This window comes from Buteo buteo, chromosome 1 (genome assembly GCF_964188355.1).
Source record: "Buteo buteo chromosome 1, bButBut1.hap1.1, whole genome shotgun sequence".
Classification (NCBI taxonomy): domain Eukaryota; kingdom Metazoa; phylum Chordata; class Aves; order Accipitriformes; family Accipitridae; genus Buteo; species Buteo buteo.
The window spans coordinates 53,612,710-53,629,072 of record NC_134171.1 but is presented as its reverse complement, the minus strand read 5'-3'; the positions used below and the strand labels follow the sequence as shown (position 1 = coordinate 53,629,072).

At 39.6% G+C, this 16,363-nt stretch overlaps 1 protein-coding gene across 1 annotated transcript in view; it reads right to left on the bottom strand.

The window, feature by feature from the left end:
• Nucleotides 1–512: 512 nt before the first annotated feature.
• LOC142032284 (PDZ and LIM domain protein 5-like) overlaps nucleotides 513–16,363 on the bottom strand; it is a 50,399-nt gene continuing 34,548 nt past the window's right edge. Inside the window, exons 9-12 of the mRNA XM_075030776.1 lie at nucleotides 9,558–9,738; nucleotides 8,445–8,565; nucleotides 4,364–4,479; nucleotides 513–3,728 (exon numbers count right to left, since the gene is read on the bottom strand). Coding sequence (XP_074886877.1) covers nucleotides 3,639–3,728; nucleotides 4,364–4,479; nucleotides 8,445–8,565; nucleotides 9,558–9,738 — 508 coding nt within the window. The 3' untranslated portion in view covers nucleotides 513–3,638. The remainder of the gene's footprint in view (nucleotides 3,729–4,363; nucleotides 4,480–8,444; nucleotides 8,566–9,557; nucleotides 9,739–16,363) is intronic.

The following is a 16,363-nucleotide window of genomic DNA, read 5'->3' as shown; positions in this document are numbered from 1 at the left end:
CTTGGTGTCCACCAGGACCCCCAGGTCCTTTTCCATAAAGCAAACCTCCATTCAACCAAAAAAAACCTGAAGAACAAGCAACTCAAATGATATCTATTCATGTGTACAATCACAACTTTCTTTTACTGACTATGATTCAGAAGAAGAAAACATCCAACAACCACAAAACAACTGAGGACAGATAGAGAGTTGGGGGGTTGTGTTGGGTTTATTTGTTTGGTTTGGTTTTTTAATTATAATTAAATTTGCAAACATGAACAGCCAAAATTTGATGCCAAGGACTATTAGCCACAGGCAAGGAAATCACCAGGACTTAACAGCTGGTTGTTTAGCATAAAACAATGAAAGGAAAAAAAAAAAAAAAAAGGAATTTCAAACAAGTAATCTGTGAATTGGTGTAGTTCCCCTTTTTACTCTTGTTTGCAAAGCCACTCATATGGCTAGATGATGCGAGTAGCTCCATGAAGAAACAGGTACACAACTGAACAGACCAACACACACTGAACCACAACTCAACTTTTGCTTTTAAGTTTATTGCATTGTTATATTAAGCATTTATATTTACACATAATTCTCAGTTATTTAGTTACAATATACTGAAACTTTCAACATGATTCAATTATTCACTTACAAAGACCTTCTACCTTCAAACAGAGTTAAACCCGATTTGCTTACAGGCAGTTTTGGAAGAAAAATAATTACTGACTGAAAATGCGTGCAAAAAACTACAGTAGTTAGGTTACTAACATGTCTCTCCTGACTTTGTAACGTTCCCTCAAAACATGAATGCTATACGTGTTGTATGAAAATTAGTTGGAAGTATCACGAAATCCCCAAATGATGATGGAACGGTGCCGATTTTTCACTACATCAAGTCTGCAGTCAAATATACGTATGTATATGTGCATATATACCTATGTCTCTCAATGTACATGCATATGTGTGCATGTGTAGAGAAGTACATATATATACATACACATACACACACTTACACACCAAAGATTCTAGAGGTAAATATGCAGGCTTACAAATAACATAAAATACAAAGATACCAGTATGAAATAGTCCTAAACAATAAAAGGTAATAAATATTCAGTGAGATATATGGCATTATTATAAAGTGCTCTACTAAAATCTCACTTATTAAAATAACGATAAAAATTATGTTCCTTTTAGTTGATCTATATAATTTGGTAGAGCCATTAAATATTCATTATGTATCAGTGACTCTATGCTTCCTTTTAAATTTTAAACAAATAGATAAAAGCAGAAATTAAAAGGCAAAGCAGCTAAATGAAGCAGTACTATCAGAGCCTTTCAGGCTTTTGTCCTCAAATTCATTAACTGCAAAATTTCAAACCCTAGAGCATACGGACTAAGAAATATAATTCCAATTAAAATTATGAAACTAAACAAAATTCAATTTGATTTTAAGAACAATGAAAAACTGTAAAGTTTCTCTCTTACTTTAAAAGAGCGAGGTTTGAATTGCAGAAATTACTGTACACCTCATCCTGTGCATTCCCATCCTCTTTCCTCATGCATGTGCAATATAGCTCCACTGAAACCTAGTCTCTAGGTCTCATTTCTCCACATTCCACCTAATTTCAAAAGCAACCTGGCTCATATGTTACCATATCTTGTCCAGTCTGCTTCCACCCTTCTGATTTTCAGCCAAACTCACAAAAGGGTACATCTACAAGAGTGTAAACATTTTAAACAGCTTTATGCCATTTCTTCTGTACCACCATAACTTTAAAAACAGAAATGTGGTAGTATTGAAGAAAAACAACCTCGGGAAGTAAAGTCAAAGAGCCCCACAACATGAACCTGTCTTGCTGAATTAATAAGAAAGCCAAATATATTTTCATATTTCAGCACAGCAATTTTGGTTTTCTTTCCCCCTCTTTTGTTGACGTTCCTTGTTACAATTGCTTTACTCAACCACGGCAATTTTTTGTGATTTTCCCCATGGTTTTATGGATGAACCTGTCCTTTGTATCATTAAAAAAACCCAACAACAACAAAAAAACCAACAAAACCCCCACAACAACAAAACCAGTAAATGGTTATTTTTAATGTCTACTGGAAAGAGCACTAAAGACTAACAATTCAGCCCTGACATCCCAGTTGAATTAAATAGCACGGAAATTCAGTTTCCTTCAGGAATCTGATCTGGCCCTGAGAGGGCCCCCTTCTCTGTTGTGCAACTCTGCTGGAGCGAAATTCACCCTATGCAAACGGTTACCAACTCTTCCCTATCTGCCTAAAATTGCTCCATATCATTTAAGGCTTAATTAGAAGTTAAGCGGGACTTAGCTGGTGCACAGGTCTTGCGCTGACTCTCTGTGGGGAGGACAAATTCATATCCAGCCACAGAATTGGCTATGTCTCCTGGCTTGCAGTAAATGCATAATGACAGCATTGTCTCTCTGCTCCCTTGCAAGAACTGAGAGATACTGAGCTGCCTAACAATATTACATTATTCAACAAGATATTCCCTACTTCTGGAGAAAAAAGAGAGAAATAAAACCTAAACTAATAAAAATCATAACAGCTGAGCAAGAAAGTAAGTTTTCGGTACACTACCTGGCACACCACCAATATACATACTCATGAGCTACATGGTAAAGAATGTACTGAGAGAAAAAAACCAATGTCCTCAGTTGCACTTCAGTTTCCCTCATTCAACACCAATCTCACATACTTGATATAAACCACTGTTACCTGCAGAGTCAGTGCAATTTCCCCTTTCTAAGGCACTTAAAACTACCTAAAACCTGAACTGCAAACATAAGAGTGTAACTCCTTGCTCCCTGTTTTTTAAGATCTGCTCTGACATTTCTATCCCGTCAAACACACCTTCACTGGCAGGTATTTTTGGCTAGTGTTCTGGTATTACATGAGTTAAGGAAGAGTATCCCATTTACGTTTTTGAAGTGGCATCTTCTAAACTATTCTTGTTCATCAGCATAGCCACTGCCCCACTTAACTGCTTTGTAAAAAATCTCTGTCCTTTGCAGACCCATCAGAGATTTAACTGCAAAGGCACAGGTACATGTAATTGTGCAGGAGGCTTCATGTATATGAGTATCAGATAAAAATACCAGTTGTTGAACTATATATTCTGTGTAATCTTATCTTTGCTTTGAGTTCCTTTTAATGGAGCTGAGCTGCAATACTTCTAGACACACTTTAAAAAAACCAGCACAATAAAGTGATCTGGATTGCTGAAGCTGATCTCCTTTTATTTGTTGAATAGCAGCAAAACCAAGACTTCTAATACCAGGTATTTATTTTTATACCAGGTATTTATTTTTATGGATGTTTTGCTTATACTGAAGCAGATATAAATGTGGTCATAAAATCACGAAACCAATAATAATGTGCCAAGTGTAGAGGTAAAGGCACTGTAATCATTTGGCTTGGGTGCAATTCCTAATTCCTATCTTTTTATGAAGCAAAACCCTAACTGATAAATGCTCCAAAAATTAGTGTACAACCCCCTCCACAAGTTTTCACGTCTCTCTTCCATTCTAGAAAATCATAGATAAATATTTTTAACCAATTATTTAACATGGACATTTTAACCTTTCTTTCTGCTAAGTACATTTGTTACACAAGATGAGCTCCAAGCATCAGATGTTGATAGAGTGAGCATGTTTCTTGCATAGTGGCTTGTCCTTCTTGGAGAAGAAAGTCTGACCCTCCAGACTGTCACTACATACCTGAAATGGGATAAAAAAGAAAAGATCACTCAATTCAGATGGATGTATGACACCATACTTTATTCAGAATGCCAAATCATGGCATTGTTCTATGCACAAATATATTCAAACAGTAAGAGTTATTACCTTTTTGTTAGAGATACTCTTTTTGATGTAATACTAATGGTTGATGTAAGCATAACCTTCCTTTCTTTAAGTAAACAGGTTCTTGACTGGGAGCAGAGTTAGGCTCAGCATTTAAAAAAAACAAAACCATCCAGTCATTAGGATTGGAGGGGGTTTTTTTTGTCATACAATATTAGCAGGTGATACTTTGGCTACAGTGCCTTTATGTCAAAAGCACTCTTGCTACTTTAGGAACGCTGCCCATTCCTGTATGGCCTTCAACGCTTACTCCGAGGAAGTAAACATCAAGGGTTAAATGCTAGGACACATGGCTGCAATCCAGGCCAACTCCTCTGGACCGGTGCCAAAGGCTCACAATAGCAACACACCTTCCAAATAACTGGGAAAGTGCTTTCTGTTTGGGCTCAGAGGATTGAAAGAGGCTATAGCTGTTAACTCCCATATGGGTCAGGTTAGCACAAGCACTGCTTGCCATGGGTTTGTTTAAAATGTAGACTAGCTTTACTTACTGAGCATACAAAGCAAGTGTCATGCCAAGTGTGGCCCAGAGCTTCAAGAAACCTGTCTCCAGCTTCAATGGGGAATTCACAGCCATGGCACATAGTACCGAAGAGGGCATAGTAATCTGCAAATAAATACAAACAGGATTTTAAAGATGAAGCATATGCAGAAAAGCAAGACCGACCCTTTGAAACCTTTGTGCTTTTGCTTTCAATGGCAGTGGGTTTGGGCTTGTCGAATTTTATAATACTGGGCACACTAAATAAAGAGCTCCTAGATCGAAAGACCGGGCTGCCCTCCTTTCCTCGTTAATTCAGTTCTCAGCCCCTTCCTTATCCTTTTGAGTGAGCAATGCTTCCATCTTCCTGGTGTTTCATTTCCTTGAGATCAATAGTGTGCTTGGGAGGGGAAATGCACTCCTTGCAGAGCACCCATGCAGGCTCTACATGCTCCTTATGTTCTCTCCATCTCTGCCTTGAAAGCATACCCTGGCTGTCCACATGACAGACCTCCTCAGTGAGTAACAAACTCCTGCCTACATTCTGGCACAATATTTACCCCAGACTGCACTACACAAAATCATGTAACCATTAGGCTTCTGTCCTAAACAGACTCTAGCAATTTCGATCAGGTCAGAATAGTTTTCTAGTCACTGGAGTTTATTACATGGCTTAAAGAAAAAAAAAAGAAAAAAAAAAAGAAAAAAAAAAAGAAAAAAAAAAGGAAAAAAAATCAAAACACAAAAAACCCAAAACCCCCACAAAAAACCCAAATCAAAACCAAACCAGAGGCTTTAGGCAATACATTTATTGCATTTAACAAAAAGTTTCAGTAGGGTGTCAGGATGGTTATTGGTGACTGGAATCACTGAAGGGGTATTTGCACCATTCATTTTTAGGCACAGAATTGACCTGGTGCCACTGGAGGCTCCCCTGGAGTCAGCATAGAAAAGGTCCTCCAGCAGTCTCAGAGAGCAGGGACCAAAATGAAGGGCATCAAACCGTTCATATTCCCCACCAACTGCAAAGTTCAAAAAGAGAGAGCAGGGCAGACTAGGAGGATAAAATATATGTATAAAGTTGGGTGGCAGGCACTGGCACCCACCCCCATCCCCATGGTCTCAGTGTGTGACACCCTCCTCTCTGTGCATAGAGCCATCTCAGGGGCTACAAGTCATCATAGCCCTTCGCTGTCCACCTCTGCAGATCTAAATTTCACCCCAAGTTGTCTCATCTTTTCCACTTATTTCAACTCTCAAACACCCCATTCTAAGAAGGAAATGTTTTCTTTCCTGCACAGAAGACAACAGCATTAGTGCTATAACACAAGAGAATTTGGGATCAGCACACTACCATGGCAAATACATAATGTCATGCAACACTACGTCTTCATAAGATGACCTACAGACAGTGTGACAACCATAATGAAGCTTTGGACTCCCTCCTTAATAGTAGCACACTCTGCTTCTGGCAGGGAAATTGGTTGCCAGGGGTTGTTTTCAAGGAGACTTATAAGGAGTGGCAAGTGGGGTACAAGGAGATTTTGTTTCTCTGCTAGATTATACAGATCTGCTGAAGCTCTAGTGCATACTGCAGCAGAGCCCATAGAGGCTTATCACGTGTCAAGCCCAAGACAAAAGTCCTGTTTTGGTTTAGATAGTGTTTTGTATGATGACCTCAAAAAGCATCATCATAGGAGGCATCTCAGCTGGACAGGGAACACAAGTGCTCTGGAAAAGCAAAACCCTTGATGGCTGCCAGTGGCAAGAAAGAGCTTCACCAATCGCCTTCATTTATCCATGCTACAGGGATGGATTTGCAAGTGTTTAAGCAGAAAAAAGACAATTTAAATGTCAAATAGTTGAACATATCTGTGCAAAACCCCTGAAGGACACCATCTCATGACCATACTGTTTCAGCTCTTTGCACCCATGTTCATACAGAATCTTTCACTGATATTTTCCTGGTGCCAGTAGTTAAAGCCTTTTGTAAGTTGGCCTGTGGTTTGTGTTGATAAGTTTATTGGCTTTTCTTCTGAAGAAAGGGCAATAGATAAGGCAGAATGAAGGGCATCAGCTTTCTTTTGCATGCTTGAATTGCAATACTACAGAAGCCTTCCAAGGCAGACTTCTGGTACAGTCACATATCAATGCTTCCTGCACACAGCATTTTCAAAACCAGGTTACTAACTCTGCACTTAAAAAAAGTTCAAAGTTGTAGATATCTACACTTTTCATTTAATTTTTAGCATCAACATCCAAAACCAGAACGTTTTGCATATTAAACCCTCTTAATACTAATAGCTGATGCTGTTATAATTTCAAATACAGATTTAAAATTAGAACCCTCCTTTGCACTAGGAAGAAGGAAAGTTGGCAGTGACATTTACTCCTCATTTCTTTAAAATTAGTCATAGGCTCTTAACTCCAGCTGGACTGAAAGTCTTTGAGGAATGAATATATCTCAAATTAACATCTAGTTAGAGAGCCAGAGCCATTACAATGTATCACTGCCAATAACACCTCACAGAATGTGTCTACATTAACTTGTGCTAGCAACTTTCTATCTCAGAAATAAACTTTGCGAGAAGAGTAGTATTCTTGACATTTTATCCCCATGTTTCCTGCTCACAGTAAAGACAAGTGCACATTTGTGCACGGGAGTTCTAACAGTAGCACAAATCAATGCACCGCACAACATACAGGTCATTTGGTGGCAGGAACAAGAATTCAACATTAGCAAAATAAACCCGGTCACCAGCTTTCCACACAAAGGGGAGTTATCGATTCCTCCAGTACTATTTTTGAATTATCAAATAGTTCCAAGATTAGGGGCTTCAGATTGCTTCAGGATGAAATTTCACCGTGCTGTCACACTGGAGGATGCTGCTCATATATCTGTTTCCCCTGCTGCTCCACAAACTCAACAGGAGCAACACATTACCCCACTTGTGTCACTGAGTTAGCAATAACCTACTGCATCCTTTCCTATCAGCTAACACCTCATTAAAGCTGCTCTGACAGAGAAATTTTGGATAAATTTTGCCTGCTTTCCTCATCCTTTCAGTACCTAGCACTCTCCATGGCACTCACTGCGAACAACTGTGGAATCAACCCAGAAGGAAATCTTAGCTCCAAACAAGTCACTAGGATTTGGGGCTAAATCTCTTCCTGGTCAATCCACTTCCACCTCTAGTTAAACTACAATGCTCCTTACAGTAGAAGGAAAAACACAGAAAAGGTCTGACAGATAGTTCTAACACTGATGTAAACAGCATGCAGTGTAAAAATAGACAATTTTGATACAATTTTGTTTCTTTTCCCTTTTGCGGGAATTGTTTTACAAATACTATTTCTTTCCTAGGCCAAAATGGCACATGGAAAGTTTTAGGCAAACTGGGAAACCAACATAAATAAAACCTGTTCATATTAATAAAAAAAAGATACAATTAGCTGGAAGTGCTAAAAACCAAACCAGAATCCCTCTGAACTTCTAAGCTGCATCTTTCACATAATACTGCTCATCAGGCTTTTAATCGTATCACTGTATTTTTCCCAACAGCCTGATTTTTTTATCCCAAGCTTATGTTCAACAGATGTTATCCCTGATCCTGCAAAAAACTTCCTGGGCAGACTGCTTACTCTTCGAAGTCCCTCCCAGCTGTGAATAAGGTTATTCAGAGTAAAACACATTATTCCACTAGCATTTGCTTGGTTAGTAAATAAGTAGATTTACATAAACTCCAGATTATTTTAAAGCCAGCCAGAAAGTCACCCTAAAATTAACACTTTGCTATATCACTGATACCTATAGCTGAGGGCTTAATGGGAACAACAAGTAAAACCAGTGACAACAAGCCTGCCCCTGCCAAAGCCAATGAAGAAATTCTCACCAAATCCTCCTGCTGCAAACTCAGAGTGTCTACAGCACTTGTTGCTGCTTTGAATTGACATATCAAAGTTACATGAATTTGCTGGGACACTTCTTCTCAAGTGAAGCTTGAGAAAAAGGAATTACTATTTTTTTCCAGCCTTATTGAGCTCTGCTTCCCCGCGCAGCCGCAGTAAACTTTGGTTGTATTGCTTCTTACCCGTCTCACAGTAGGGATCGCCATCTTCTAAGTGGAAGACATTATTGCGGATGGGGTTATGACAGGCCACACATACGAAGCAGGAAACGTGCCAAGTTTGTTTCAAAGCATTTATTACTTCCTGTGGGGATTAGAAAAAGTGATACTAACACGTTATTTTGATGTGATGACTAGACTGTGGTGACCATGTCTCCACACTTGATTCATTTCAAGAATACTTTGTTTCCTACTGCTACTTTGAAAATGGGTTGTGCGTGCAATTTCTGATGTTAATCTTAATGAGGTGCTTTATTTATGGCACATCTTATTTGTTGTAAGCAACCTTTCATTTTTTGGAAGGTTCAACATAGAGTTGGACAGATTTAACAACTCATTTGTTCACCTTTTCCATCTTAATTAGGATCTCACCCACAATGGTGCCCTGAAATAAGAAAAGCAGCATCTCTGATGTCTCCTCAAGTCTGTGAAGAGTTAATCAGAAGGCATCGCATAGAAAATTATGACTGCTCTGTGTTGTTTTGGAAGACAATATAGTGCCAAATATGACTTGAGAATTGCGCTGCCAGAGCCCTGCGTGACCCCAGTTACACAAGAGTCCAGACACATTGCTGTCTGCAGTAAAGCAGCGGACGATCAGCTGGCAGGCTCAAATTAGCAATATTAATGCCGAGTAGGATAATGCATCTTTCTATCTACGCTGCCACTGGGAATATTTCAGTATTTCACATCTAGCTAACCAGCGTGTTCCTCAGTGCTCAGCTCAGCTAAGGACAATTATTTATTCCCACCCCCCTTCTGTATAAAGCTGCCAGTTAAAAGCATTTTGCTCAAGAAAATCTAGTAATCACAACAGCTACAGAACAGCTTCATGAAAACAGGAGTTGAACTTGGAAGAGCCAAGGAGACTACAGCAACTTTTCTCAAAGAGACTGAAAAGGCTCAATAGAAGAGCCAAAAAAATATCCTGTGTGTGATGGGAGCTGAAAAGGTATGTCAGAGTATGTCTGGAAGAACGCAAACTGGGCCAGACAAAAGGGGATTTCATTACAGAGAAGCACTGAACACTGTGGTTATTGTTCCCACTGAAAAACAGGCCACTTGCTGGTCACTTACCCCAAGAATCTTCCTCTGGCACTTTGAACACTCAGGGGCGAAGAACTTCTCATAGCAGACCTCACAATACAGCGCCCCTTTCTCTTCCACAAATCCAATGTAAGCCATGGAGGTTTTGCAATGAGCACAGTTAAACTCCTCTGGATGCCATGACTTCCCCAAAGCCACCAAGAAGGGTCCTCTGATTAGAAAGAAGGGATTTTGTCAGCAAATGCCCTGGCTTGGCTCCTGCAAAAGCTGTTAATAGGCTTAACCTACGATACCTCTGTGCCATTACTACACTGTTCACAAACATATACTGCTCCATCCCTCTTTCCTCTGACAGGCTCTAAGAAAGCATCAAGTGTTGACTGTATCTATTCCCATTGAACTATCTCCCAGAAACACCTGACCACAATAAATACTAATTCTTTTTGCTTCACTGCATTTCAGAAATCTTATTTTAGAACTACATTAAATACAGTGCTGAAGTGGCTGCTAGGGAAGAGGAGAAGAAGGATGTTCCCAGTTATTTCCATCTATTGCAGAGAGGTATTTGACTCAGTGATAGGATCAGCTGTCTTTCAGCGTGCATTTGTATCAAGGCCACAAATGTTCAAATAGACTTAACTCCATTAAGAGCCAATATCATCAGTTTCTTGTGAGACAAATTCAATCGCTGTTCTTATCTGACATGTTTGTTACAGGATAACCCATCCCAGTTGTTGGGGGATTTTGGGGGGGGGGCGGGGGTGGTGGTGGTTGGTTTTTTTTTTTCTTCTTTTCCTTCAGAAGCTAGTTAAAATAGGACCATTTTCTCCAAATACAGAGCCTCTTCTATTATTTGCAAACACAAAACAGTGATGCTTTCAATAACATTTGTCTGGCTAATGCAACAAGGTTAAGAGACAAAATAAACCTGTCCATTTCTCAGTCAACAAAAAATTCTCAGTTTGTAACTTGTAAATCCCAGGCATATACCATTGTATCTGTATTCATTTGAAAACATATTCAGCATGCTAATTTCTTTAATGAACATATTTATTTTAATGAGGTGCCTCCAAGGTCCCAACAACACTTAACCTTCCAGAATTTAGGTTTCAGGTGAACTTTGTGGTTCAAGTTCACCTCCCTCACCAGATTTCCCATTTTTGCAACACCAGTAAAGATGCCATTCTTTCAGTAATGCATCACTTCTTTTCTGATCTAACACGTCACTGCAAAAAAAAAAAGTGTAAGGTACTAATATCAGCACCCTGTTGCTAAACATTTTTTTGGAAACAGAGTAAGCTACAAGAACATTTTTGTGTAAGATAAGATTTTCATATGAACAAAGCAACAGCAATAGAGAAGAAAAAAAAACCAACTTAAAATTTGCTTCCAGGGTTATGCTGACTCTAAGATGGGAATATAAGCAGGCAGAGGACAGAGGACAACTTCATTGAGAGTAGGGGGTAATTATTTATTTCTCTTTTACATTTTCTCTGGAGATGCTGTGTATTTTCAACAGGATGAAAAGTCAAAGCTAAGGGACTCAAACAGATTTAGGACAACTCACACACCTTCTGAGATGACGAACACATTTAATCTGAAACAGTTTCTTCTATTCACCTCTGATTATTGGAGAGAAAGCAGTGAAAAATGGCTCCCGGAGAGCAGCTTGTAGCCCTTTAAGGAGGGAGCTGGGGTCGAGTGCAGCTCTCTGGACCCTGCTCCCAGCGGATGCCTGAGCAGTGCAAACACTGACCTAACCTGATACCCTTCCGTCGCTCTACAAGCACCTTTTTACATCAATGCCCTTTCAGTTATGTACTGATCAAACAATACAAGCCCTTATGTACAACAAAGTGCTCTCAGTGCGCTGTGTCAGCACAGGCTAATTTAACAGATTCATTAACACGGGGCTGACACCGAAGAGACTCTCCCAGCTCCAGGTAGGATTGAGTTTCTGGCCATCTGCACTGAAACGATAGGCTCAGTTAGCTCTGCAATGGAAAGCAAGTTCGCTCGTGACGAGAGGGGAAGGAATTTTTACAACATCTGCTGCATTTAGCTCTCCAGAGTTTACAGCTCTGACATGTTGAGGTTAGCCATTCAGGACAGCACACAGGAACCCAGACGGATGGGGAACAGCCTGAGAGTGCATCTACAGAGTTTCTTTCCCAAAGTCCCCAGACAGCTGTGGCCGTGCCCTGCACAATGTCTCCGAGGTGTTCCATTAGCAGGCTGGCTCCCTGCGCACACGTGTCCAGAAGAACGCTTTCTAAACACAATTTTACTTTTAATCAGGCCGTAGTTTAAACATGTCAAGCTGACGCTGCAGCTTAATGATACTAGCGACTTAAAAGCTGCCCCAAAGCACGTGGAAGAAAGAAAAAAAAATAAACACCTGCCACGTAAAATACACTAAAACACGATATTCAGAACTTGGAGGTGTTCCTGGTCTCTGCGTATTTTTGTGATCGAAATGATAGCTTCCAGTAATGAAAGGTATTTATTTGCTGTATTAATTTGAAAAGGAGTTTAAAGCCCTGATTTGAGTAAGCGGAGCACATGCCTACACTTGTGCAACCTGATGGGAAGTAGCTAAGGCATGAAATGCTAGGAAGATGGCTGCAGATGGTTTCATTCTTCTTTCCCCATTTAAAAACAAAAAAAAACAATAAAAAAAATCCCACGTGCCTCTGTCAACTAGAACATATTTTTAAAGGTGGTGCTAAAAAAACATGTTCCTTCCACCCAAAGATATGGGATGATCCGAGTGGCAACAGTTGGCTATGAACGTGCCTCTATCCCAGGCTACTTCAACATGCTTAAGCATTTCTGAACAGATTTTCTGGTATCACCATCTAGACCATGTGAACCAAACTCACAGATGGAGGCAAATAGTAGCAATTTATTTTTACTTTTTTTTTTTTTTACAAGGAATTCTGATGTATTTGCAACAGTATTTACAGAATCTTATGCCCCAAAGGATCACCAGGTACATAAATTTGTTAGCCACCTAAAACATCTGGGTTCTGCATGTAGCAATGATATAGGGGAAAACTGGAAGGAGAAGTAAGTAATGTACAGGGAATATAATTGCAATTTCACTATCTTTACACTCGTAGCAAAATATAACTTCATCAGTATGGTCATGATGTATTAGTATGCCAATAATCTAGCTTCTGATGTGGTTTTTATTATGATAGCAAGCCAGAACTGAAATCTGGGGGTAGAGAGATCAAAAGGATTTCCACATCTGCTAAGTAGGTCAATCACTTTACAGTTAACCATACAACAGTCTACACTCTGGAAAGTTTCTTTTTCTCCTCACTTGAAAATGTCATGATATATAATTTCTGTATAGGAGATGCTGAAGGGAAGCACCATTCGTACTTTTTCCCTTTTGCCTTTAAAAGCAATTAAGCTGTATGAAAAGGTGACAAAGCCAAATCATCATTCACAAGCAGACATGCCAAAGAATACGTTTTCAATGGAGATCCAGGGAAAACACATTTGGACTTCAAAGGAAGAGCCAACTCTGCACTACACCACTCAGTACGATTGCCTGGGAATCAGAAACCTTCATCAGGAAATGTCAGAAATTTGTCAGACCATCTCAGCAAGTAGATGATGGGAAATTTAGTTTTCCTCCAGCTTTGATTCTTTTAGACATAGAAAGAAAAGCTTACTTAATGAAGCTTTGGAAAAAACTGGAATCTTTAGACAATCACTGTATGAATAATTAAAGATATATTAAAAAGTTATAACATGTCTCTAAGAAATGGTTTTGCCTCAACCACCCATGGTTATTCTATGCCTGAGTGTAAAGTAACCGACTCCACAACGCATTTTGGCTTCAAAACAGATGTACAATGCAGTGTCACTTGATCCTCCTTCTACCTTTTCACAGGTAATGCTACCACTAAGGCCATGAACTGTAATTATGCTAAAACTTGAATTCAAAATGCCATTGCAATCTTTCAAATCCACTGTGTGCTGTGAACACAAGGCATATTTGGCATTGATTAATGCACGTCAGCTCATCCTCAAATGAAACAATGCTTGCCTTTAATAAATGAGGTGTCATTTAACGTATGAAGAAATATAAGGATTTAAACACCACCAGCAAATTACAAAGAAGTTAGATGTGGGTATCAGTTACTATTCATGAAGAGGTGTCACTTACAATAGGTCACAATGGCTTAAGTACCGTCAAGTAGGGCTCTGCGGTTTCTCCTCATGCATCCACTAAGGAGCAAAGGTTGCTCCATGGACCAATACACTCCCCTACTTACAGGACGGCAGCTCATCTCCTTTTTAATGGTGATCGAAGTGGGAAGGCAGGGAGTAGCAGCAAGTGATTTAAGGGCTGAGAGGAGAGGTTGGCTGCTCAGGAGTGATCTGTGGACTGTGCTGCAAGACCCCACGGCACAGAGCATCAGTGAACCCTGCTAAACCACAGGTGCTGTAAAAGGCACTGAAGTTTCTTGCATAAAAGATGCAGCATATAGTGGCTTTGCTATGTTCAGTTTTAATTTTAAACTGAAATGGTAGTAACAAAAAGAAAAGTGCATGGTTGCTTGCATATTAGTTACTAGACACAAATCTAAAGCCCGGGAAACAAATAGGTCAGAATACTGAAGACAGACAGAATGATTATACAGGCCAAACTGTTCAACGCATCAGATTAAACTCATCCAAAAGTGTGTAAACCTTTTTGATATTAATCATCCATTTTGTGGTGAAGCAAAAAATCTGGATTAGAAAAGATGCGCACCTGTGTTGGAAATTTGTGTAACTTTTTCTGTCGCTTCAAGGGGATTCAGATAATGTATTTTTATCACCTTGACATACACAGTGAAAGTAGGAAAAGCTTCTCCAAAACATCACAGATCAGTTAGCAAAAAGTCCTCTAAAATTAATCCAATGTTAACTGAACTGGTAGTGAACTATCCGAACAGAAATCTAATGAAAGTAAACAAGCTGGACTCAGCTGACCCCTAGAGATCAAGTGATTGAGTTAGCTGCATCTTCTGATGCAGAATCCAAGCCAGGGCTCAAGAGGCTGCAAAAAGCCATGGTAGAAAGGCTGATTTTCTATTATACTGAATGAAGTTTATACAGCTCACAGAGCTCCTCATTTTTCAGAACTCGTTTTCTAATCAACCAAGTCACTTTCTTTAACTGTGGTAAAACATGGTGCAGGCTTCTCCTACTTTGTTCACTGAAAACATGGGACATGGATGAATAAAAACTGAAGTGTTACAATGCATTACTTTGCCCTTATAGTTCAACACCACAGATGACTGAACAAGCAAGAAGAAAATATTTTGAAAGAATAAATTTCTTCCAATAATCCCAGGAAATCTCTATTTTAGGGAAGAAATAAAATGCAAGGTAGATGAAAATCAGGATGATTTGCACATTGACATGAAAAGTGATTACAGTTCCCTGGATGAGACAATCATGACTAATAGTCAGAAATCACTGACTGAACATTGCAACCCAGATTCAATTCTTCCTCCATATGAAATTCTGGCTAATGATAGCATATCTTAGGGGATCATCAGAATTTATTTAACTTAATCTCATTTGGAAAACTCATGTTTGTATTGCTTAATCTTTTCTACTCGTGTCATACAAATCAAGGACACTAGCTACCATAATACCCAAAGGCCAGAGAGCCCACCAAAGAAATCTGCCACTGCAGGAAATTACTATTAATCCAGTCCTAGCAATGTTAAACCTCTATTCCTTGCTTTTCTTATATGGATGGAGCCTGCTATTTCTCTTCTTGTCAGTTAGAAATTCTTGTTTATAAATCAACATTTGTGACAACTTAGTCTTTATAAGACTATACTCTCTGATTGGTTCCCAATTAGCTAATCTCAATTTTATTGGAATGGGTGTATAAGTGAAAACTAGCTTGCTTGCTTTTCTTTGGTTTTATTTTTGCTCTATTCCACCCAGCTTTCTGGTTCCCTGTAAAATGTGTTGTAAGGCTGTGACTGTTAGCAGTTCACAATGTTTTTCCTCCATCAGTACTCTCACTCTCAGTTTTGTTAGATAAACCATGCATGAAAACAGTGTTCTGCATTACTGAAATGAAGCCTTAAAACACTTGTGACTAAGGAATCAAAAACCACAAAAGCAAAACAAAGCCCTGCTGTCAGAGAGCCTGCAGGATGAATAGAATCATAAAATTGTTTAGGTTGGGAAAGACCTTTAAGATCACCAAGTCCAATCATTAACTTAGCATTGCCAAGTCCACCACTAAACCATGACCCTAAGCACCACATCTACACGTCTTTTAAATACCTCCAGGGATGGTGACTCCACCACTTCCCTGGGCAGCCTGTTCCAATGTCTGACAACCCTTTCAGTGAAGAAATTTTTCCTAATATCCAATGTAAACCTCCCCTGGTGCAACTTGAGGCCATTTCCTCTCTTCCTATCACTTGTTACTTGGGAGAAGAGACTGACACCCACCTCGCTACAACCTCTTTTCAGGTGGTTGTAGAGAGAGATAAGGTCTCCCTTCAGCCTCCTTTTCTCCAGGCTAAACAACCCCAATTCCCCCAGCTGCTCCTTATAGGACTTGTTCTCTAGACCCTTCACCAGCTTTGTTGCCCTTCTCTGGACACGCTCCAGCAACTCAATGTCTTTCTTGTAGTGAGGGGCCCAAAACTGAATGCAGTATTTGAGGTACGGCCTCACCAGTATCAAGTACAGGGGGACGATTGCTTTCCTAGTCCTGCTGGCCACACTATTTCTGATATAAGCCAGGATGCTATTGGCCTTCTTGGCCACCTGGGCACACTGCCGGCTCATATTGTCAA